Raw genomic sequence first — 24980 nt, forward strand, 5'->3', positions numbered from 1 at the left:
CATTTAAAGACACGAACTTTCACATTGTTTCAAATTCATCATTTCAGTGTATTTTTATTGACTAAATTCTTCACTAAACCATTAATGAAAGACCCAAGTTATTTAATCAACATCAAATCTTATTATCTTTCAGTTAGAGTATTGTCACGATCCAATTTCATGGATCGCGACCGGCGTTAGGGTATGGGTATAGTTGTACCAAAACCCGTATCAAGCCTTGCGGAAAACAACCATTCATGTAAACCTGCAGAAAATCCAATGCTCGGAGGCAACTGAGACTTTAACTAAAACAAACAGTCTATATAATAATATTTTTATTAAATATTAAATAACCAGAGTTAAACAATTTAATATGCCAAAGCATAAAATAGGCAAGTCAGACCCAATCCGACAATAACTATAATAATATAGATTTCTAGTTTACTACTGCGGTCTAAGAATAAAAATTAGTTTAACAACTTGTTAAAATGAAGTAAACCTCCGAGGAATAAAGAATCGGAGATCAGCAAACTCGCTCAAAATAATAAACCTGAAAAATTTGGAAAAATAACGGGGTCAGATATACTCACATGAGTTCGCAACGCTATTTACATTTATTAAGTTTAAAACCCTTAAATCAAAACCTTTTATATTAATATAATATTATTATGAAATAACAGTATTGAAATGATCACAACGTTAGTATGACATAACATACTGTAAAATAAACCCAGAGTGGACTGGAACAAATCCTCGTCAAATTACCAGCGTAAGAAAAACCATAAATAATAAATAATAATGCGGTAAATAGCACTACAAACTCACTGCTTGCTTATCCACGTGAAACTTGGCAAACAGCTAGCCCTGCGTAGACACCGAAGAACGAGCACTCGACGGGTCTAAAATAATAAATAAGTTAAAATCCATTCAACCCCTAACTCTAAGAATACTATACACCACATAGTACTAGCACAATACCGAGTCAAGCATAAACGTAGCCAGAATAGAATGAACAATTAACCACGTAATTACCCTAGTCAAAATGAACCACATCGAATAAAACAATACTCAAATAAATAAATAAGCCAAGTCTATTGGGTTTTCCGCTTTAAAATTTGTTCCGAAAAATATTACTTAAATAATAAATATATGATAACTTAAATTCATTTCCTCAAACATTGGGTTAGCCGAATTACCAATAACTACCAAACTACCTCACATGTCGGGTGACCCAAGTCTAATCCGACCCAAAATATTTTATCATAATATAAAACATAGTTTATAATTCCCAAAATCACTTTGATAAAATATGTATAATCATATCCAATTATAAACCATAGTTTATAATTATAAATCAATTTTTGATAAAATAATAAATTAATATTTAAAATGGAACTCAATAGCTTTAACTTCAAGTAACCCAAGTTACAACCAAAAACTTAATCAAATAAGTTTTAAAAAAAACGATCAAGGGTTAAATTATAATTTATCCAAAAAGACATACCAAAAAGATATTTACAATCAAATATAATTACCCGAGTAATTACTATAAATTTTAGATAGTAAAATAATCACCGATTTCAATTTGTCAATCTATAACTCGAAACAAAAAGCAAAAGTTAAAAATATAAATTTAGTCACATTCGCATGTAAAGCCAAAATCTCAAAATAATAATTAAATAATAATATCCAATTCCCATCGAATATAGTTAAAATAAATAATTTAAATTAAAATTATTTAAATTAGGCTTAATTACTTAAAAACCACCCACCTTGAACTTTTTTTTCCTTTATATCCTGACCTAGGAAAAAATTCATTTGTACCCTGACGTATGTGTTTATGTTTCACCTCTACCCCAAATTTTAAAAAAAAGGATGATTTATTGAAAACAATTAAATATAAGGATTATTTCATACTTTTTTCTATTAAAAAATATGCAAAAAATCATTGTTTTACCTCTATCATGACGTTATTTAAATTTTGTTCTAAATGAAAAGAAGTTAATTTAGTGCCTCGGGGTAGAGGTGAAACATAAACACATACGTCATGGTATTAATGAATTTTTTTTCTAGGTCAGGGTATAAACGAAAAAAGTTTCAAGGTTGGTGGTTTTTAAATAATTAAGCCTTTAAATAATAATAAGATTAGTATAAATTCTCATATTAAAACAATGAGGCCCAAAGTAATTTAATATCATAAATACTAATATTATTAACTTGCCAAATTATAAGTCGAAACTAAAACCATAGATTAAAATTTAAAATACTTAACAATAGATGAAATGTGAAAATAGCTAATAATTAATTTAAGGAACCACTTGTTTTAAGCTAAACAATTCAGTGACTATAATAATCCTTTAACCATAAAAATGGCCACACAAGACCTAACCAATCTCACAATCAAAAGTATAGGCCCAACACGCCTAACAAGTGATGAATCATCACTATCAACACAAGTCATGTAGTAACTAAAATCAATTACACAGACATATAAACTTGAACAGAAACTCAAGCCCGCCAAGAAATAATGAGAAACATAATCACGCAAGAATGAAGCAAACAAGAATTTTTCATTCAAAGACTTCTTATGGACTTCATTAAGACAAAACAAAGAAACCTAAATAACCAAACGAAACCCGGTTTAATAACAGTCAGGAATAAATATCAAACAAAGCAGCAACTTTAAATATCAATATAACCAATAATATAAAGAAAAACGATGAAATGACAACAGATATAACAGATGGGATAACATACCAAATCCGAATCTGAAACTTAAGAATTGTAGAGGATTGAGTAAACTACGGCGAGAATTTTAAAGAATATGGACGGATTTGCAGCGAATGATTTTAGAGGATAATAGGACGTAATGACGGCTAGGGTTTATATTAGAAAAACAAGAGAATGGATTTTGGGTTAATAAGGAGCATCAATATACTAACTTATAAAAGAGAAGCAAAAATCACTGTTCATTGAACAGTGTTCTGCTTCTCTCTTTTTTAACCTTCGCACCGCCTTTACTTCAATAGATATGAAAACTGGTTTTGTTGAAATAGTGCCTTATTAACTGTCTAATTATGTAATTTCATTCCTTTTTTACTATTCAGTCCTTGGAATAGAACACAATCACACATTAATAACAGGGTATTTACGCCTTTTACTTATTACAACAAGCCACATGCTGTTATTAAATTGAAAATGGATGTCCTTTACGGTAAATAGTGCGCAACTTCTTGAAGAAGCACCTTCTTGGAGAAGTTATATTTCTTTGTGAGCTTATCCAAATGGTTACAGCTGTTAAGTTGTCTCATGTGGCAGCTTCCTGTCCACACTTTCTGTTTATATCCTTCAATCTTTACCTCAACATTAAACCAATATATAACTCAGTGTTTGAAGAAGACTACCAACTTTCATTTTCCATCTTCTTCATTAGGTTAGCAATTAGTTGCAGTACCGATTAATTGTTTGCTAATTGAGCTTCTTTAATTTGTTTCAGAATTACAAGTCCAGTTACACAAGCTATTCATGTACAAATAATGAATTAGATAATTTGTATTGCTTATATTACCTACAAGTGAGCTCTTTACTGTCGATTTTACTACTAACTCTTTTCATCTCTTGGTATTAGAGACAGAAAGCAGGAGATCCAGGTTATTCAATTCAACTTATCAGTAATTCACTGTTGGTCTTTCTATCGGTCTTGCATGTGTCCTTGATTGTTGCGTTTCACCTCGCATATACATAAATTTAGAATATTCAAAGAGAAATATAATTTTGAATTGAACACGTAAAAGCAGTGTATGCAGTTTCAATGTTACTCTATGCGATTGATCTTTTTCCTTATCGGAAGTCTGCTTCTTTTCTCTGTTCCGTGTGTATCCAGATGACTCTCACCGTTTTCTCTTGATAGTGGCTATTGCAATGACTTTTAAAGTTTCTTTTTGAATTTGAGACAACATTAGACGGCTGAAGATGATGAAAATGAACGTTGTTTAATGTGATGTTCGTTTAGGGTTAGAGACACGGCTGTCAAATCAAACGAATGTGAATAGCCGATAAAATGAACGCTACAATTTAAGTGGTGCTAATTAACTAAATAATGCTACGTTTAACCCGTAAACGCAGCCTTTGACAGCACGTTGAGCTGATGACCTTGAATCCATTCTGCCCTTAATTGACTGGATTCCAAATATCGGAGAGGAGGTGGCCTAATTTTAAAATTATTAATCATCAAGTATAATTAAAAATTAGTATTGGACAAAACACTCCAACCATTAATTGGCCCATTAATTTAATTTCTTAAGAGTTGGTAGAGGGCTATAATCATGGAAATAACTGGAGTCTATAAAAAAAACACCATTTTTCTAAGTTTAATTTTGCACAGTACAATTGTTTTAGAATAAATTTAGTATGTAATTTTTTTTTTCAATTTAACTAAATGATATTTAAATAGAGAAAAAAATACTTTTTATTATTGCTATTAATAAATAGACATGCATTTTAGTCGCTTATCATTTTTTGAGTTTTGTAGTATTTAAAAATATTCTTAAAAAGATGTGAATAAAAGAACCCGTTATATTTAATTTTAATAGTTATTAGCGGGTATTAGTTGCTTCGTATGAGTCACGGTAATGGTTTTACATGGTAAATAATTAATATAGTGTTTTTAAGTTTCAACAATGTGTTTTTAATAAAATTAAAAACACGTATTTGATATTAGACGGATTTACAGTATTAGAATTAATATTTTTTACATACATGAACAGATAAATAATCTTAAAATTAATTTTAAATACAATTATGTCCAAGCATGTTTTATTTATTTCTGATAAGGGCGTTAAAAAAGATTACTTTATTATACTTCAATTTTTTTCGTCTGTAATTGAATTTTTTTATCTTGAATTATTTTTACCTTTCTAAAACTCATTCACATAAATGTATATATCAATCTTTTCATTTAGGATTTTATTGTCCAATCAATATTGTCTAACTACAATACTCCCGAAGCAAAGCGAGGGTGAATGTACTAGTATATATATAAAGGAAGAAGAATACAATTTCACGCATAATTAACATGATTCATGTTAACAAATTTCATGGTTAAATTGCATGGGCTTTTCATGACAAAAAAGGCATGGCCCAAGCTAGAACATAATCATGGGCCAACTTAGCCATGCATCATAGACTTTAAAAGATTCATAGAAAATATTTAGTTTAATAAAAATAATAATAAATTAACTAAAGCTCGACGTAATATCAAATTTAAATTAAAATTTTTAAAAAATAAAGTAAAAGAAAAATACGGGATATTACAAGTATCTAGGATTAGGAATTTTTAGTCAGATAAAATACACCGAATTTTACTTTGGTGATAGATTTGAAATAAAATGAAAGTTCGTGCCTTTAAATGACAACTTTTAAACGTCATGATTAAAATGAAACTTCGTGTAAAGTTCGTGATTTTTTTAAGAATTAACCCTAGAAAGATTATTAATATATTTTTGATGTATTTTTAGTGTATTATAGTATATTCAATAACATTAATTCTAGTTTACTAAATAACAACCTAAAAGACAATAAAAATCTCTTAATGAAAACAAATTCAATTATGTTCATTAGTGCACTAAAAATACAGTGAGAATACACCTTAAGAAACACCTTAACTAATTTTTAAGATCGCAAAAATTCAAATAATGCAAAAATCATAAGCTTAATACAACAATCGTGCACCGCGCTACCGATTTGCAAGTGTTTACACCGGCCCAAATAATTACCGGGTAGAACTTCATATGGGCTTATCAGGGATTAAGGCCCAACGGAAAGCTTGTTTATTATTGCTTTTTCTATTTTATAGGAATTTGTAGCTCATTAGGAGTGATTATCTATTAGAGTTTTAGTCTTAGTTGGATTAGGAGTCTCGATTGTGAGGAGCTATAAATAGCTCAGAGCTTTATTATTGTTGTATCAACAAATCAATCAATCAAAAACCAAGCCCAGTGCTTTTTATCTCGCAATCTCCGGATTGTTTTAATTTAGGAGTAGTTTTCGGTATTAATCTCGCCTGAGTTCTTAACTCCCAGATTATTACTTCTTAAATCACGTGGTTAAGTGTCTTTTACCAAACAAGCCCTGTGAATATCTGCATAGGTTCGTTAAAGTATCAAACCTCAAACCGATCCCGATTATAAATTCAAAGATTCGAGTCCGGAATATTTCCAGGCGAACATCTTTTGGCGACTCCACTGGGAACCAGTTTATGGTTAGCACAAAAACGGACTTTAAGGACGTTTCCAGGCACGCTCGGTCCATACGCCGACAACAACGGAAGGAAGGTGACATAGTAGACGAATCAGATTCGGACAAATCAGAAACCATGGCCAAGGACAAACAGGTGAACCAATCAAGTAAGGTGCCGAATACAACGGATACCGAGGGGAACCTACCTAAGGACAAGGTCGACGACGCGACCGATGATATGATAGACTACTCACGTCAGCTTCCTCCCTCTCGCCCTTCTTTATCACAAGCCGATTTCTCGGCCATGAGGGGCGAGATAGCGCAGGAGAACAAACAAATGTTCGACGGTGCTATGCATCAGATGTCCGAAGTAATGAGGAACATCATGGCCGACCAAACGTCGGTCCAAAGGCAGATCCAAGGGAACTTAGACGGCCTCAACAAGGCAATGGAAAACCTAGGACGATTATTTTCTGGGCAATCCACGGCCGATCAGGGGTACAGGAGGGCCGAACAGAACCAAACACCGAGCCGTTTTGGTCAACCAGGTGGTTCGGCCGAACAACAACCCAGCAAGATGGGGTATACATATGGTTCCGTTAAGCTCTTAACGAGGAACGAGGCCGAGTTCTCAGGAAGGGCCGATCACCCGGGGGCAAGCTCGTCCAACCCACAAGGCGAAGCTAGACCACAAGGGGGAGCTACTGGGGCCAACACCCAGGAGCCCAACACGGGCGAACGATCGTACTCCGAGGGAGGCGATCCAAATATATACAATCAAGGGCAACTCGTGGACATGCTAGAAAGGCTCGGGGTGGACCTGCGACCCATGCCTCGCCCATCGTACATGAAACCATATCCAGACTGGATCGACAAGTTATATCCTTTCCCAAGAGGGTATAAAGTGTCGGAGTTTAGTCTGTTTTCGGGCGAGGAGAAGGGCCAATCTACGGTTGAACATGTCGCCCGTTTTTCAGCCCAATGCGGCGAAGCAGCCGCTCACGATTTCTGGAAGCTCCGGCTTTTCGCCAGCTCTTTGACAAAAATGGCGTTTACGTGGTACTCTAGATTGTCGCCCAATTCGGTTGACACATGGAAGGACCTCGAAATCCTCTTCCATGAAGAGTTTTACAGGGCACCACCTGATGTCACCCTGGCCGACCTCGCCCGAATCTCGCAGCTACCAAGCGAATCGGCAGAGAAGTACATCGGCCGATTTAGAAATCTCAGGACTAGGTGCTCCACCAAAATGTCAGAGGCCGATTGCGTACCTATGGTGGTAAGAGGGATGAGTTTCGCCATGAGGGAGCACTTCGAGGGCCACAGGTTTCGTGACTTGTTCGAGCTAACGAACAGGGTGACGAGCTACGAAAGACTCCTCCAGGAGAAAGAACAGAGGAGAGGCGCATCTAAAGGGACCTATTACAAAGACCAGCTTGACGTGGCCGTGGTGTCCGATAGCGAGGATAGTGGTTCCGAAGATGAAGTCAACATGGCCGAATTTTTGGGAACGAAACCCCTGGAGTGTTCGGCCTTGCGAAAGCCTGGCTTTGTTAAGAGAAATAAAACCGCGGTGGTACAAAAGGAGTATTCGTTCGACCTGACTAAAGCCGACGACATATTCGATGCCTTGTTGAAGGATGGACAGATCGCCTTAAGCGAAGGTCATACAATTCCACCGTCGGAGGAGCTGGTTGGTAAAGATTATTGCAAGTACCACAATTCCTGGAGGCACAGTACGAACAATTGCGTAAATTTCAGAAACGTGATCCAGAAGGCAATTAACGAAGGAAAACTTCTCTTCCCAACGAAGAAAGAGGCCGATGTAAAATGCGTGTCCATTAACACCGTTCGGCCCCACTTTGATAGCTACCTAGAGCAAGGGCAGATACAAAGCAAGTGGAACCCTAGAAGGCCCAAGCCGAGAGTAGAGACCGACGCTTCCAAGTGGCGAGGAGAAAAAGGACGACCTCAGCAACAGAAGAGGAAGCGATACAGCTCGCCCACTACAGATATGACTTGCCCATCATGCAGTACGTGTTTTAAGGTCAAAGGAGGCGAGAACACGAGGAAGCATCCCAAGACCTTTAAACCAAGATCGCCCACAGAGCAGTGGCAGAGGCATGAGCCACAACGGAGGCCTCCCACTAACGTATTCAAGAGGATTTTTCGGCCAACGGAGGAGACCCCTCGTATGACGAAGACCCAGAAGAGGCGAATGCAAAGGCCGCGACAAGAGTCGCGGGCGAATCACGGGGCAGAATCGGTTCCCAGAGAGCGGCACGGAAATAGGCCAATAGCCGAGAGACTGGGGACAAGGAACCAGGCTGATGCGGAAACCGAATCACCTGATAGGCGAAATGCCAAGGTAAGGAAGGTATGGATGCCGAAGGGCGAAAATCAAGTGGCCGATGTGTCCGTTACGGCAGTAGTTCATGAGGATGGCGAAGATTCCAGCGGCCGATCGTCCTACAAGGACGTACTTGTATCGCACCAGGGTGGCCAGCTTAAAGCGAGATTACCCAAAGACCGCGAGGTCGTCGTTTCGCACAAGAAGGGCGTGTTGAAAGCCTGGGTCCCGGTGGTAAGGGATGAATACGGAGTAAAAGTGGTCACGCTCCCCAACTCATACAGAAGTAAACCGGGGCAGAAGGCAACGTTGGAAGGCGATGTAATCGTACCGGAAGGAGATAGCGCCGATAGTACCGCGGTAGTATCTCTTAGCAAACCTCCAACGAGGATGACTAGGCACATTCGGCCACTGTATATCAAGGCCGATTTGAATGGGGTGTCGGTTAACAGAGTCCTCATCGATAACGGGGCTGACGTCAACATACTACCGACGAAGATGCTCAAAAAACTGGGCGTAACGCGAGATCAGCTGGACCCGACCGATGTTTACATGACCGACTTCGCAGGGGGCGAAACGCCGGCCGAGGGGTATATTACCCTCAGAATCAAGGTAGGGCGAGTGGAAACCGAAGAAGGGTTTTTCGTAGTCAACGCCCGGAGCAACTACAACATTTTGCTCGGCCGCGATTGGATACACTCCAACATGTGCATACCGTCGACTATGCATCAAATGCTCTTTATATGGCGAGATGATGGAGAGGCCGAAGTTGTGCAGGGTGACCTCAACCCCTTCGGCGAAGACCATAACGTGCTCGAGGCACGTTTATATGATGAAGAGGTGCGCAACATACAATCCCTTAGCTCGAAAGGAGAGACGGTCGTCCCTCGCTTGCTTGTTAACTCGGATCGGCCGGTATCAGTGACCCTCGGGGGCAAAGGCCGATCCACCATCCTCAGAGATTCAAAATGATAGCACGACATAAAGAATTGAGGGAGAAAATTAGACAGCTAACCTCGCTATATGATATTACATCGGCCGAATGCATCTATGAGGACCAAGATCAAGACCCAACAGGATCGTTGCGGATCGGGGACATACGATTGGCAACCGGGAAGTTAGAAGACGATCCCGCCCAGGTACAGGATGACCTCCTCGAAATCAATCTGGGGACAGATGAATCACCTAAGCCCATATACATCAACGCAGGATTGGACGAAGGATTCAGAGAGCAACTGGTCGCTCTACTCATTGAGTTCCGCGACTGTTTTGCCTGGTCGTATGATGAAATGCCGGGCCTTGATCCTGATATCGCCGAGCATAAGCTCCCATTAAAGAGTGGGTTTCGGCCATTTCGGCAACCTCCCCGGCGAATGTCCAGGGAAGTGGATACTCTCATCCAGGATGAGATTAAGCGGCTGGAAGATGCCAAGTTTATTCGGGAAGCCCAATACACCGGATGGCTCTCTAACATCGTACCAGTGATGAAGAAAAACGGGAAGCTACGAGTATGCGTTGATTTTCGGAACCTCAACCTGGCCACACCCAAGGACGAATACCCGATGCCTGTGGCCGATATGCTGATCGACAGGGCAGCTGGACACACGATACTCAGTTTCCTAGATGCGCACTCTGGGTACAACCAAGTTCCAATCAGCAAGGAAGACATCTCCAAAACGGCTTTTAGGTGCCCCGGGCCGATCGGAGCGTACGAATGGGTCGTGATGCCCTTCGGCTTGAAAAACGCGGGGGCAACATATCAGAGGGCGATGAACAAGATGTTCAGAGGCCTTGATTGCCTTGAAGTCTACATCGACGACGTCGTAATCAAGTCAAATACCGGCGAAATTCATCTGGCCGACCTCCGGAAAGGTTTCGAGCGTATACGACGCAACGGGTTAAAGATGAATCCTTTGAAATGCGCATTCGGCGTTTCGGCTGGAAACTTCTTGGGTTTCTTGGTTCACCAGCGGGGAGTAGAAATAGACAAGAACAAAGCCAAGGCGATTATCAATGCTGAACCACCCAAAACCAAGAAGCAGCTCCAGAGGCTCATCGGTCAAATCAATTTTTTAAGAAGATTCATAGCGAACACAGCGGGCCGGCTGCGCAGCTGGAGTGTTTTGCTGAGAGGAAAAGAGACCGATGAGTGGGTATGGACGGACGAGCAATAGAGGGTGTTCGACGATTTGAAAGGTTACTTGGCAAAACCTCCGGTTATGACTCCTCCAAAGCCGAATCAGCCTTTATTGCTATACCTATCGGCTGCACACGAATCCCTAGGATGTATGCTCGCCCAAGAGGACGATGGGATCGAGAGAGCAGTTTACTATTTGAGCCGAGGACTGACGGACACGGAAATTCGTTATACCGACATAGAAAAAATGTGTCTATGCCTGTACTTCACGTGCTGTAAGCTGCGATACTATATGTTGCCGGTCGTAGTGTATGTTTTGTCCCAAACCGATATCATTAAGTATATCTTATCAAAACCGTACTTAAGGAATCGGATTGGAAAATGGGCGATTGCAATGTCCGAATTCACATTGGTGTATGTTCCCCAAAGAGCAGTAAAAGGACAAGTGTTGGCAGACTTCTTGACCGATCACCCTGGTATTACCCTCAAGGAAGAAACAGTCACGTTCTTCGACATCGCCGTGTGGAAGATGTGGTTCGACGGATCCAGGACAAGCCAGGGGGCAGGCGCGGGGGTACACATCGTCACGCCCTTGGGGGCATCCTACCAGTTGTCATTCAGACTCCAGTTCGAATGCACCAACAATCAGGCAGAATATGAGGCCCTCATATTCGGTTTTGAGATTTTAGCCGAGCTAGGGGCAAGGGCGATCAGTGTAAAAGGAGATTCTTTGCTAGTCATTAAACAAGTGATATGAGAATTCAAATGCGAGTCCGAGCTGTTGGTAAGGTATTGCAACAAGGCGAAACACCTGATCGAAGGCTTTCAAGATACGAGGATAGAATACACAGAGAGGGCCGATAACGGCGTTGCAAACGACCTAGCTCAGCACGGTAGTGGTTACAAGGTAAACCGAGAGTTCGACGCTATAGAGAGGGAAACGCCGAATCTCCATACCGGGGGCATCACGATCGACGAAAGACAATTCTCGGTTTACCAGCTGGACGTCACCCAAGATTGGAGGGACGAGCTCCTGAAGTGGTTCGAAAAACCAGACTCCACGAATAGGAGGCTGAGGACTTTAGCCCTTAATTACGTGGTCTTAGCCGGCGAATTATATAAGAAGGGCTTTGAAGGGCTACTCTTCAGATGCATCGGTCCAAAAGAGGCAATGCTTGCTATGGCCGAGATACACGAAGGTATAGCGGGCGCCCACCAGGCGGGCCCCAGAATGAGGTGGCTTATCCATAAATACGGCTTTTATTGGCCGAAAATGGAACAAGACTGCATAAGATATGCCAAAGGTTGCGAAGCTTGTCAGAAATTCGGCCCAATACAACACGTCCCGGCCGAAGACCTGCACTATCATCAAGCCATGGCCATTCAGAGGATGGGCGGTCGACCTGATAGGGAAAGTATACCCCGGCTCGTCTGATGGTCATACTTTTGTGATTATCGCCACTTGCTACTTCACCAAGTGGGTCGAAGCTAAACCTTTAAAGTCGCCGACACAAGAAGCGGTGATCAAGTTCTTCAAGGAATACATCGTCCACCGACACGGCTTGACCGAGTCCATAACTACAGATCAAGGGACTATGTTCACAGGAGGCGATATAAGTTGGTGGGCTTCCCAAATGAAGATAAAAATGTTACATTCAACACCGTACTACGCTCAAGCTAACGGACAGGCCGAAGCCACCAACAAGGCCATCAAGCTTATAGTCCAAAAGATGATTGAAGAGAATCCAAGACAATGGCACGTGCTTTTATCGGAAGCCGTTTGGGCGAATAGAACCAGTCAGAAGTCGGCTACTGGGACCTCGCCGTTCCGATTGGTATACCGGTATGATGCAACGCTGCCAATGGAGTTGACAGTCATGTCGACTCGTCGCCGATACCAGAGCCAACTGTCCAATGACGACTACTTCGATAAAATGGTGATAGACGCTTTAGACCTGGACGAGGAACGATTAGCAGCATTGGATCACCTTGAAGCCCAGAAAAGAAGAGTCGAGAGGGCATACAACAAACGTGTAAAACGAAGAGTATTTACAGTGGGCGACATAGTCTGGAAGGCAGTCTTGCCTATCGGTCATAAAAATAATCGGCTTGGCAAATGGAGCCCAAATTGGGAAGGCCCCTTTATTGTAGTCAACAAGTTAGAAGGCGGTGCTTACTTGCTGGCGAATATTGACGGAGAGGAGCATGACAGGGCAATCAGCGGACAGTTCCTAAAAAAGTATGTTCCTAGTTGCTGGGAGGGCATCGACCGACGGCTGTTTGGGGCCAACGACGAATAGACGCGACCGCAAAATTAGGTCAAACACCGAGTCAGGAGAAATGTTCGTTTTGTTTGTGGCTTCGGCGGCGCTTTTAAATATTGCTGCTAGCCGATTATACGAGATACTTCGGCTGATCATTGTCACAGGTGAACATACTTTTTTACCTCGGACGCTCAGTTTTTATAACGACCAACGGCTGTCGAGAGCCGACGAGGAATAATGTTGGTTGTAAACTTTCGCCGAGCAATACCATAATTTGTTAAAATTCATGGAAAGCTCGGCAAATATATGCGAACGCCGATCATTTGGTAATACCATTTACGTTTCGGCGGTTCTGCGTTAGTTGAGTTTTTTCAACGGGTCCTCCGTTTTTCTCAACATTTTGTAATCATTTTTTGATAATAAATAACATTATTTCGTGTCGGACTAATTACGGACCGATAATATGAAAATAAGTAGACATGAAAGCAATGCAAGGTGTGAATAATGGTGAAATTTTCGGCTCTCTGGCCGAATAAACATTGAAAAATAACCGAAAAACAAACGAGATACGGCCCCAGGCCGATCAAAACATAGTGTGATTCAAAGTATTACAAAATTAAACAAACAGACATTAACATTGTTCGGAACTTGAAAAAACTAAAAATGGCTAAAAATATCGCCAAGCTCACTACGAACTGTGTTAAAAGACTTCCGGGCTTCATCCACCTTCGGCTTCATCTTGGCGAGGCTTTGTTTCAGCTCATTCCGGCTCTTCTTCACACCGACCCCCTCGAGCAAGCTCTTGTCCATGGCAGCTTCCAGTTCGCCTATGCCCTTCTCTTCAGTCTCCAGCTCGAGCTTCAAGGCTGAAATTTTGTCACTCAACTCCTTGGCATGGTCCCGGCGAGCAGTCAAGGTCGAAACAGATGCTTTCACGGAAGCCTTGAGCGTTTCCAGTTTCTCCCTTGCTTCGGCCTCCCGAAGGGTCAGTTGGTCATGATATGTCTGGATCTGCGTCGCCTCATCATAGATCTTTTGGAATGCGGGTAGCGACGCAGACAGCTGGACCATGGCACTACGAGCCTTCTCGTTCAAAACCTCTGGAGGGGCATCGGCCAGAGCAGTCGCCGCTCTTTTAAGACGACCAAAGTCTTCAAGTGACTTGAAGATCGCCACACCTTGGGACTTCAAAGAGCCAACGACGTCTAGGTGATCGCCCCATCCCTCAGAAAGACCGCTGATCACTTCGGCCTGTTGCTCAATCTCTGGTGCGGACATCTCTTCTTCCTCACTGTCAGAGTTAAGGAAGGCCGCTGCTTTTGCTGCCAGGTCGTCATGCTTCGCCGGGTCGTCATCCGGTATCTGCCATGTTTGGCCACAATAAAAAATTAGCTGATAGGGACATTGTTAAGGCGATAATAAGCAAAAATAAGGTACCTTAGTTTTAGCAGCAAGACGAGCCGGGAGGTTCACCAGGTCTGAACCAAGGGGCGAATGCAGAGTAGGGAGCGGAGAAAAGTTGAGCATTTGCGACACCGTCGGGGCGACTTCAGACGATGTTTTTTGAGGAGAGCGGTTCCCCGTCAAGGAGATGCCTTCGTCGCAAGTGTGATCGTCCCCCGTCTGGGTATCACCCCTTGAAGAGGAATGAGCGCTCCTGGAAGGGCGATTTATTTCTGGGTCAGAAGGAGCGGGATCAAAAAGGCGAGACCCAGAAAGTTCAGCCCTCATTTTCTTTGGCTTTGGCTCCTTAGGCTCCTTCTTGGACGATTTTTTGCTCGCCGGACGCTTGCGCCGAGATTTCTTTGCTTCTGGCGGGTCTTCGCCATCTGTGTCGTAAACGTCCCCTTTCGCCCATTTCGGCACGCCAACTGGAAAACAGCAAGTTAGTATGAAATAAAGGAAAGTTTCAAAGGCGAAATGATATCTTTGTTACCTGGTATTCTAGTGTAGCCATGTTTGACCAGTTCACTTATCGCCTCGACATCAGAGGGACATCTGATGCCAGTATAAGTGACCCCTTCGTTATTTACGATCGGCTTAGACTTTTTTACTCGTTTTTTAGGCAGTTTAATTGGATTAGGGGTGGACATGTTACACTTAGGAACTGGTGGACTCTTATATTTGAACTTCGGGCGAATATGGGCTAAGAAGAATTCATAAGAGTATGTTTTTTCGTACTTATCTTTCCAAACTTTTTTCATCTTTTCGTTGAATTTAGTCCTAGCTATTCGTCTATGACGTTGCATCCTAAGGTTCATGCCTGGCCGATCTAACGGGTCATATTTAAATTTGTAAAAACGTTCGGACCTAGAAATTTCAAAAAGAGGGAATAGGTTACCTTCATATTTGGGACGTTTCGGTGCCTGCAAAAGAAACAGATCGGCATGAGTTGGGTTTCTTGATAAAGGAGGTAAAGAAAAAGTATGAAGAGAGAGGATTTCTTTTGGAGAGAGGTCGAAACACGATTCTACGACTGAAGCCCACCAGCTATCAAATTCAGGGGTACACTTGGGTGAGGTGGAAGGGCGAGAAATTTCTGATATGGGGGGAAGATAGGCTCTATTAAGGCGAGTTATGAATTGCAAGTCGGCATAGTTTTCTAATGAAGGTCTGTAGGTCCCGCGATTATTGACGGAGATCAATAAAGGACAGGGAATTCCTAGGTTATAGCCGAACTGCCGAGCCACATAGTTAGGGCAGTATGCCTCTATACTACTGCGGTTATATTCCAAACCGGCGATTAAATTCCTGCTCTTTAAAGAGCTACCCCAATATTGACCTCCAAGTCTCCTTTTAGGGTCGCCCATAGCTTCTTCTGTATCGTCACTATCCCAGCCGAGGTATAACCAAGATGGGGGATACTTCAGGGTCAGGATGGGACAAAAAAGCTCTGAGGTACGAACAGAGTTGGTAAACACTTCTAGAACGTCCAATACATGAGGGAGACGGGTACCAGCAGCGATCAATTGGTAACCGCACAAATCGGCTTTGATGTGAGGGCCGATTTCAAAGAGCTCTGGAAAGTAAAGGGCAAGCCATAATTGCAGGACCCACAGTGGACCACTGGGGCATTGGAAAATTCATTTTTCGGCATGAGGAGCGATCTCATTCAGACTTCTGTACAAGTGAGCCAGCATGAACTCGCCCAAATTGCATTTCCTCCCTTCGGCCAGAGCAGTGGCGAGTGTGAAGCAGTCAGTTGTAACTCTGAAAGATGAAGTACAGAGGACGAACTTCGCCACAAAGAAGGCCAGGAATGCGATGTGCTCTTTGGTGTCTGGTTTGTAGTGTTCTTCGCCCATAAAAAGTTTGACGAAGGGACCGTAACTTCGTTGGGCCTTTGTCAGTTTAAAAGCAGGGATTTCGGCGTCCAGGTTGGGCGAGATACGTTCGCCGATTACAGGGATGTTCAAGATTGCAGCCATATCCAGGAGAGTGATGGTCATCATACCAAACTTGAAACAGAAGCAGTTGACAGCGGACGACCAGAAGAGGGAGGCCCCCATGATATAATGCTTCGCTATCGGTCTGCTCGCCTTACAGAGGCCGATCATGTCGTATATGCCAACATCTTTCCACAATTGGCCGAAGTGAGGTTTTAATCGGTTTACCCATCCTTGATAACCCTTGTGCTCTGTCGGCCAGTTTCTAAACATTGTGTTCACCCAAATGGAAGACTGGTGGGCGAGTGAGAATCGTGGTAGGACTTCTTCGTGAAAAGGGGTAGCAATTTCGCAGAGATGACTGGGCGAAACGAGTATTGGACCGACACATTCTTTGTCGTCGTTGGTTTTCACTATTACCTGAAGATCGGTATTTGGAGCAGCAGCTTGGATTTCGTTCATCTTGTCGGTCACTTGAGCGGCGATAGCGTCATTAGGAGCAGCCATTATAACTGCAGAATGGGATATCTCAGTTAGGCGAATGATCAGAAGAGGCGAATCAAAGACAAGAGAGGTTAGGGCGAAAACTTACCAGAAGAGACTTGGTGAATTACTTGAGGATTGCTGAGGAGAGAGAAAGCTTGATAAATGCAGAGAGAGTAGGTAAGTGATGAAATGAAATGGTATTTTTGTTAAAAGACAAAATCAGAGGAAGCCGAAGGGTCGTGGGGCCAAAACGTGGCATCGTGGAGAACAACTGGAGATGACGTGGCTTAAAGGGGGTACCGAAAGGGTTATGGATGCGCACCCCTTTAAATTTTTTCGAATGAATTGGGCCTCAGTAGTGGGCTTGGAAGTGCTGAGAAGGAAGAACAAGCCCAAAAGATAAACGTTTCAGACTTGTTGGGGGCATTGTTTACACCGGCCCAAATAATTACCGGGTAGAACTTCATATGGGCTTATCAGGGATTAAGGCCCAACGGAAAGCTTGTTTATTATTGCTTTTTCTATTTTATAGGAATTTGTAGCTCATTAGGAGTGATTATCTATTAGAGTTTTAGTCTTAGTTGGATTAGGAGTCTCGATTGTGAGGAGCTATAAATAGCTCAGAGCTTTATTATTGTTGTATCAACAAATCAATCAATCAAAAACCAAGCCCAGTGCTTTTTATCTCGCAATTTCCGGATTGTTTTAATTTAGGAGTAGTTTTCGGTATTAATCTCGCCTGAGTTCTTAACTCCCAGATTATTACTTCTTAAATCACGTGGTTAAGTGTCTTTAACCAAACAAGCCCTGTGAATATCTGCATAGGTTCGTTAAAGTATCAAACCTCAAACCGATCCCGATTATAAATTCAAAAATTCGAGTCCGGAATATTTCCAGGCGAACAGCAAGCATCATCACCAATTAGCTTGTCAGCAATCTGGAGGTTGACACTTTCTTTAAGCATGGCTTCGCTCTTGATGTTAGCATCCTCAGATCTTGCATTTTGATAATGAATTTTAAAACCTAGCTTAACTGGGACAAAATTAATAATGAATTCTTCACATCTAAACAACTTCTTAAAAGTTATGAGAGAAAAACAATTAAAAGCTATGATCATAAAAATCAATCAAGATAATCAAATACTTGAGCTCATTAAATCAACTGATATAAAATCATATATCCTCTCAAATTCATATTAGATTTTGCGAAAATGAACAGTTCCAGCGGTGGATCGAATTTGAAATTAACAACAGTATATATACATAGCGCAGCACAAACAATAGCTAAGATAAAATTATGACGGAAATCCTAGACAAAAACAATTGATAGCAGAGAAACGTGAAAAATTAATAAAAGAACATCAAACAAATTACCTGCAAAAGTGATAGCGATCAGATCATATTAGATGTTGATGATGGCGGCAATGGCTGGGCGTTAGACGGTGTAATGACGATGAACAAGGAATATGATGATTTTTGAAACAGAAACAGAAACAAAAATATTTTTATGTTGGGTTTGAAAGCTCCATAAATTAATTCCTCACTATAATTCACCAGTCCTGCTTATATTTGGGGATTTCTTGAGATCAGACCAAGGTTGAGCAAATGGAAGAACAGCAGAGACAAAATACACTTAAAAAACACTAAAAATACACCAAAATAGTTATAAAATTAATCACTTTCATTCATTAAAATTATCAAATATACTATCAAACTCAACACTTGAAAAATTCAATGAACCTAAATCAACAATCTAATTAGAAACTACAAGAAAATAAATATCCGAACTCTTGATTATCAAACCAAATATGATCTATTTCTGCCACAAGCAAATAAGTAGCTGTAGTAACTTCGAACCCCATTTATTGCTCATTTAACTTTCTGATACCCTCCGGCAGCAGGTTGAGAACTCACTTGATTAACTAGCAATTCATTCGCTCAACCTTAAACCCAATGACCCAATTGCAACAAATGTTATTATATTACATTTATACAGCGAATCAAAACCTATTACACAGCTCGAGCCAAATAGATCTACCTAAACACAGCAACTAAATTGCACAAACGATTATATTACATTACACAACAAATTAGAACTATCGACATGAGCTTAGAACAACAAAAACAAAGACTACATGCGTAATAAGTGCCAACAACAAGGACAAAATACACGAAATGAGAAAAGCACCAAGCAACTAAACATCAATTTACAAATCTTCCCAACTTACAATCTGACTAGATGAACATCACAAATCTCTCAATATGCTATAATATATAAAAACCAATGAAAATTATTACCTCATATTGAAGTTTCTTGTTGAGTTTGGGGTTGGCAGTTTAATTGCAAAAGAAAATTCTCACATCACATTTGGTTGTTTGAATTATGCAGCAGCACCAGCAGTAGTAGATGACTGTCTTGTCCGCCAAAACAACCACAAGTTCACACCATCCGCATTACTGGTATCATTCACAAGAAGATTCTCCACAAACAGCAAACTGGAGATTTTGTCATTTGGAGCCGGATTATCTCAGCAGATTCATGTCACTGATACCGCGATGGACAAACGAAAGTATATCAATTTCAATTCAAAGCAAAATCAGCCAAAAATTGAACAATAACACTAAAATTAAAAAACAAGAAAACCTAAAGATTATAAAAACTGATTACATAGTTGACTCTCATGTGCCACTGCTCCGACAACCGTTCCTGCAACTCCACCGCCATCATCTCCCTAAGCAACTACACATAAGATATATTAAAATTCTTAGTTAGTTACTTCTTGATTTTTGCATTCCGTAGACCGAAATAAAACCATTTAGCCTTCGTTAGCTTGTCAGATTCAAACATTTATACTAAATTGATCACTAATTCAAATCATAAACATAAGAGCTAATTTTCAAAATAATATATATGTTCCAATTAGTATCAAAATTAAACCGAATGTATTCCAAAATTAAAACTGAATGTTCAGATTGATAGATTACCTTTTAGACTGTTGGATCAAAAACTCGGGTTAGCATAATAATCGAGGTTCGGTATAGAGCGAACATCACAACAACAACCGTCGAACATCTGAAAACTGCAACGCACAATAAACAGCGACAGTAGCGTCTTCTCCGCTGAATGAAGTGGTGATTGATTTTAAAGCCACTAAGACTTGAAATTTCAGGGAAGTTTCTCGTTTCAGGGAAGCTTCGGGAATTTCAGGAAAGCCTCTTGTTAATTGGCCACCATCGGAGAAAAAACCACCACAGCCATCGGAGCAGCAACCACCATCGCCACTATTTACACCACCAGAATCAACATATAATCGAGGAGTAGCGGTGGAGTTCCGGTGGAGCAGGATTAGGGATTCAATTTGAAAGCTTTCCATCTTCATTTTCACTTTTGTCTAATTTTAGGGTAATGACAAACACCATTTGGTGTGTCCCGTTAGTACGAGTGGACGTTTGTACGACTGTGAAAGCCTTTTTAGACGGAGCTCTTCTTCCACGAGGCTTGAACCATACGACCATTACGCTAATTCCAAAAGTCAGCGTTCCTACGTCTATGGATGATCTTCGACCTATAAGCTTGTGTCCGGTGTTTTATAAAATCATTGTTCGAATTTTAACAAATCGTTTGCAACCCCACATGACTTCTCTTGTGAGTGAGCATCAAAGCGCTTTTGTGAAAGGTTGTAGGCACATGAATTGACGCATTATTTAAAAACAAGACGGGAAAATTCCAAGTTTGAGCTGGCTTTAATGCTCGATATGAGCAAAGCGTATGAACGAATCGAATGGAACTTTGTTAAAAAGGTTATGAGAAAATTGGGTTTTGACCATCAATGGATTCGCTGGATCATGGTTTGCATTTCCTCAGTTTCCTACTCCGTCGCCCTCAATGGTACCTCACATGGCTTCATCAAACCTTCGAGGGGGTTCGTTAGGGAGACCCGCTTTCCCCATTCCTTTTTCTGTTGTGCGCTGAATGCCTATCTTCCATATTAATCCGGGTAGAGGTGGAAAACCATATCAACAGAATTAAAATAGCGCGCCGAAGTCCTGAGGTTTCTCACTTACTATTTACCGACGATTCCCTTCTCTTTTTTCAAGCAAACCGCAGTCAAGCGAAGAAAGTTTCTGAATTGTTAAGCCTGTATTGTGACGCCTCCGGTCAGCAAATTAACAGAAATAAATCATCAATTTTTTATGGTCGCAATATACCAGTGTCTATAAGGCAGCAGCTTGGTTTGGTTTTGGAAGTTAGAAATTCTGGAGGTCAGGATAAATACTTGGGGCTTCCGGCGTTAGTAAACAAGTCCAAAGCAGAGACGTTTAAGGAAATAATTGTGAAAGTTCATCAAAAGGTCAGCGGGTGGCAAGGCAATCTTCTCTCCAATGGTGGTCGTGAGGTTCTCATAAAAAACATAGCTATCGATGTCCCGGTTTTCTCCATGGCCTGTTTCATGCTACCAAAGTCTCTCCATTAAGAAATCAATTCTACCATCTCAAATTTTTGGTGGGCGCAAAAGGGTGGCGAACGGAGAATGCATTGGATCTCGTGGGCAAAGATGTGTAAGCCAAAGATCGAAGGGGGTTTGGGTTTTCGGGATCTCGAACACTTTAATCTTGCTCTTTTGGCAAAGCAAGGGTGGAGATTTACTACTTAGCCCGACACGCTTATATCTAGAGTTTTTAAGGGTCGCTATTTTCCTCATGACTCTTTCCTCGACACAGAACACCGCTCCAATAGGTCATCGGCGTGGCAAAGTATCCTCTGGGGCAAATTTGTGTTATCTAAAGGGATTTGTTGGCAAGTGAGGTCCGGAGATCATATCTTGGTCAGAGATGACCTGTGGATTCCCATCACCCATCCCTTTAAGATTGATCAGGGAACGAGTATTCCCCAAGCCGTCTCAACTTTTGCAGACTTTATTGATAGAAATGCTGGGGTTTTGAAAGAAATCCTGATCAAATCCATCTTCACTGCTTCGGATGCAAATGCCATTTTATCCTTCCCTATCAGTCTTATGGGAGGAAGGGATAAAATCATATGGAACTACACTAACAATGATAAGTTCTCTGTCAAGTTAGCATATCATCTAGCTTTCGACGGCCCAAACCCCAACATCAGGAGCATATCCATCATCCGGAAAGAAATGCTGTTAAGTGGAGAGTCTTGTGGAAAATGAAGGTTACACAAAACCTCAAATGTTTTCAATGGAAATTTTTTAATAATGGAATGGCGGTAAACGGTAACATTCGTAAGAGGATCCGGGTGGCGGTTGGCACTTGCCCGAGATGTTGTGAAGAAGAGACTGTTGACCATCTCCTGTGTTAATGTCCTTTTGCGGATGCAGTGTGGATGGATACCCTTTTTTATAGTCTTATGACAGGCCATGGCATCAGTTCCTTCACTGAACTATGGACACAAATTATTATATTGAAGGAGAATGGGACGGATTTAACGGACACCCTTGATCGGATTGCTTGGATAGCGTGTGCTATCTGGCTTAGCAGGAATGCCATAATATTCAGAGACGATGCCGACCATCCACTGCACATCATTCAAACCGCTAATCTACTGTACAAGGAGTGCAACGAAGCCCTGAAAAAGGAACCAAGCAGCATTGAGAGTGCCCCATTAACAACTCAGTGGACTCCGCCCTGGAAAACGTTGTTAAAATAAATTTTGATGGCGCTTTTCATCAATGTTCAAGCACTGGGGTTGGAGCCTGTGTCATTCGGAACAAGTAATTGAAGTTATGGCACTTCGGGAAGCAATTTGCTTAGCCACCGGAATGCACTTAACATCATTTATTTTTGAAGGAGATACGAAGGGAATTATCGAAGCTATGTCAAGGGGTGTCTCTACAAATGCTGCTTGTGATGTTGTCCTTCATGATTTCTGTCTTTTAAGTCAAGCTTTTAGTGTTTGTTCTTTTAGTTTAATTAGGCGTATTAGTAATTGGGTGACTGATTCGATAGTCAAGCAATCCCTCAGAGATAATTCGTTTCATTGTAATTCTCTAGCACAAATGCAGTGGCTAGAGTCCAGACTCTTGTAGTCGCGTTTTGTTTAATGAAATTAACATCTTTAGACAAAAAAAAAATTAGAGAATCAGGTAGCGACGGGAAATAGGAAAAGATGGAACAAAATGCCGTAGATACTTTGGCAAAAACAGGTATTTGAAAAATAATCCCTTTTAAATCTAATAAAAAGATGGAATAGCTGCCAGAAATTAATATAGAATTTGGAGTCCATGTATTTAAATTGTTTCAAAATTCAAACTGAACTTTGTATTAATAAAAACTCAAACGCATAATAGTAATTAAATTTTAATATATATCTTAATCTAATTAAGACTTTAATTTTAAAAGTAATTAAATGTTTAATATAATTTCTATCATATTACAATATTGTTCTATATTTTACGGAAACCACTCATTATTTTTCAATTATAAATACAACGCATCATTATTCATGATGAATTTTATTAAAATAATAAATTAAATCCAATTAAGAAGATATTTTTAATTCAAATAAAATTCTAAATAATTTAACATCGATTATACATAAAATGTTGTAGTGTATAAATAATTTAACGTGGATTATAAATAATAGGGTTAATTCCATAAAAACTCACGACCTTTACACGAAATTTTATTTTAATCACGATCTTTAAAAATTACCATATAAAACCATATATTTTTTTTGACTAAGTTTACACATTAATTAAAGACACAAATCATAAATTGACACCAAATATTATTATCTTTCGGTTAGAGTATGTAGAATTGGTAATTTTTCGTTAGAAAAAAATACACCAAATTTTACTTATGTGATAGATTTGAAATAAAATGAAAGGTCGTGATTTTAGATGACATTCTTTAAAAGTAATTATTAAAATGAAATTTCATGTAATGGTCGCGATTTTTTATGAAATTAATCCTAAATAATATTATCAACGTTAATTAATTCCAGAAAATAATAAATTTGAAGTATTATATTTATTTATAATAAAAACCTAACTAATTTTAATATTGATGAGATTATAAATAAAAAACATTTCCATAATTATTATTAATTTAATAAATATATAAGTTGACGAGTCATGTTTACAAGTCACGTGCGTAGCACATAATGCGAAACTAGTATATATAAAAACTCATATAAATATCACTCATGTCATGTAAAATTATAATAATAATCTTCATTAAAATAAATGTAATTAGTTATAATTAGCAAAAGAAATGATAAGATTTAACAAGAGTTTGATTCTAATTTGACGAGTAATTATCGGGAGGTCAACATTGCATTAGGACTCTACCTCTACAACATACATGCATAATCTTCTAAATAATTGAATATAATTTTAAAAGTTTAATACAAAATTTCATTATCATGTCCAAATTTTAGTCTTCAATCATGCTAAATAAGTAGTAAACGTAATTAGTAATTGTTCGTCTGTAAATATTCCGGACTCGAATTTTTGAATTTATAATCGGGATCGGTTTGAGGTTTGATGCTTTAACAGACCAATAAAGATATTCACACCGCTTCTTGGTTAATATACTTAACCACATTATCTAAATAATATTAATATGAGAGTTAAGGAACTCAGGCGCGATTAATATCGAAACTACTCCTAAATTAAAGACAATCCGGAGATTGTGGGATAAAAGGTATTGGGCTTGGTTTTTTTATTGATTGATTTGTTGATATAAAAATAATAAAGATGTAATACCCAGTATATGTTTCGGTGTTTTCTAACGAGCTTCCAGTTGTGTTTTGAGGTTATTTTAAAGTTTTATGGTTTGGTTCATGGTTCGGTTTGAATCTAGTTTCGGTTTGGGTTCCCTTTTGGCTTGTGGTCCAAGCGGATAAACCAGGTGGCTCAACTCAGGTCTCAGCTTGACACCTGAATTGCTTCGTCAAGTCTCGTTCGAGACCATGCGGTCTCGAACGAGACCCCACGAAGTTTTGTGCTGGTTTCGTTCGAGACCAGCAAGGTATCGAACAAGACCTCAGCAATATTGCTGATCTCGTTCGAGACCAGCACCGTGTAACAGAGCATGGTATTGGCTCGTTGATTCTTTCCTACTTTAACTCTAATTCTAACCTAATTAATTCCTTTAAATACCAAATTTTTCAAC

At 40.1% G+C, this 24980-nt stretch overlaps 3 protein-coding genes across 3 annotated transcripts; all 3 read left to right on the plus strand.

The window, feature by feature from the left end:
* The first annotated feature begins 9534 nt into the window (after window positions 1–9534).
* On the plus strand, window positions 9535–13003 carry LOC126661708 (uncharacterized). Its single transcript, XM_050355570.1, has 4 exons — window positions 9535–10519; window positions 10763–11451; window positions 11506–11902; window positions 11997–13003. The coding sequence occupies exons 1-4, from the start codon at window positions 9535–9537 to the stop codon at window positions 13001–13003; spliced, it is 3078 nt and encodes a 1025-aa protein (XP_050211527.1).
* Window positions 13004–20244: 7241 nt separating this feature from the next.
* On the plus strand, window positions 20245–22015 carry LOC126661709 (uncharacterized). The gene is made up of 4 exons (XM_050355571.1): window positions 20245–20421; window positions 20523–20727; window positions 20841–21235; window positions 21494–22015. The coding sequence occupies exons 1-4, from the start codon at window positions 20245–20247 to the stop codon at window positions 22013–22015; spliced, it is 1299 nt and encodes a 432-aa protein (XP_050211528.1).
* Window positions 22016–22534: 519 nt separating this feature from the next.
* Window positions 22535–22891, plus strand: LOC126661711 (uncharacterized). The gene has a single exon (XM_050355572.1). It carries the CDS (start codon window positions 22535–22537, stop codon window positions 22889–22891), a length of 357 nt encoding a protein of 118 aa, XP_050211529.1.
* Window positions 22892–24980: the final 2089 nt, after the last annotated feature.

This window comes from Mercurialis annua, linkage group LG8, assembly GCF_937616625.2.
Source record: "Mercurialis annua linkage group LG8, ddMerAnnu1.2, whole genome shotgun sequence".
In the NCBI taxonomy this organism is placed as follows: domain Eukaryota; kingdom Viridiplantae; phylum Streptophyta; class Magnoliopsida; order Malpighiales; family Euphorbiaceae; genus Mercurialis; species Mercurialis annua.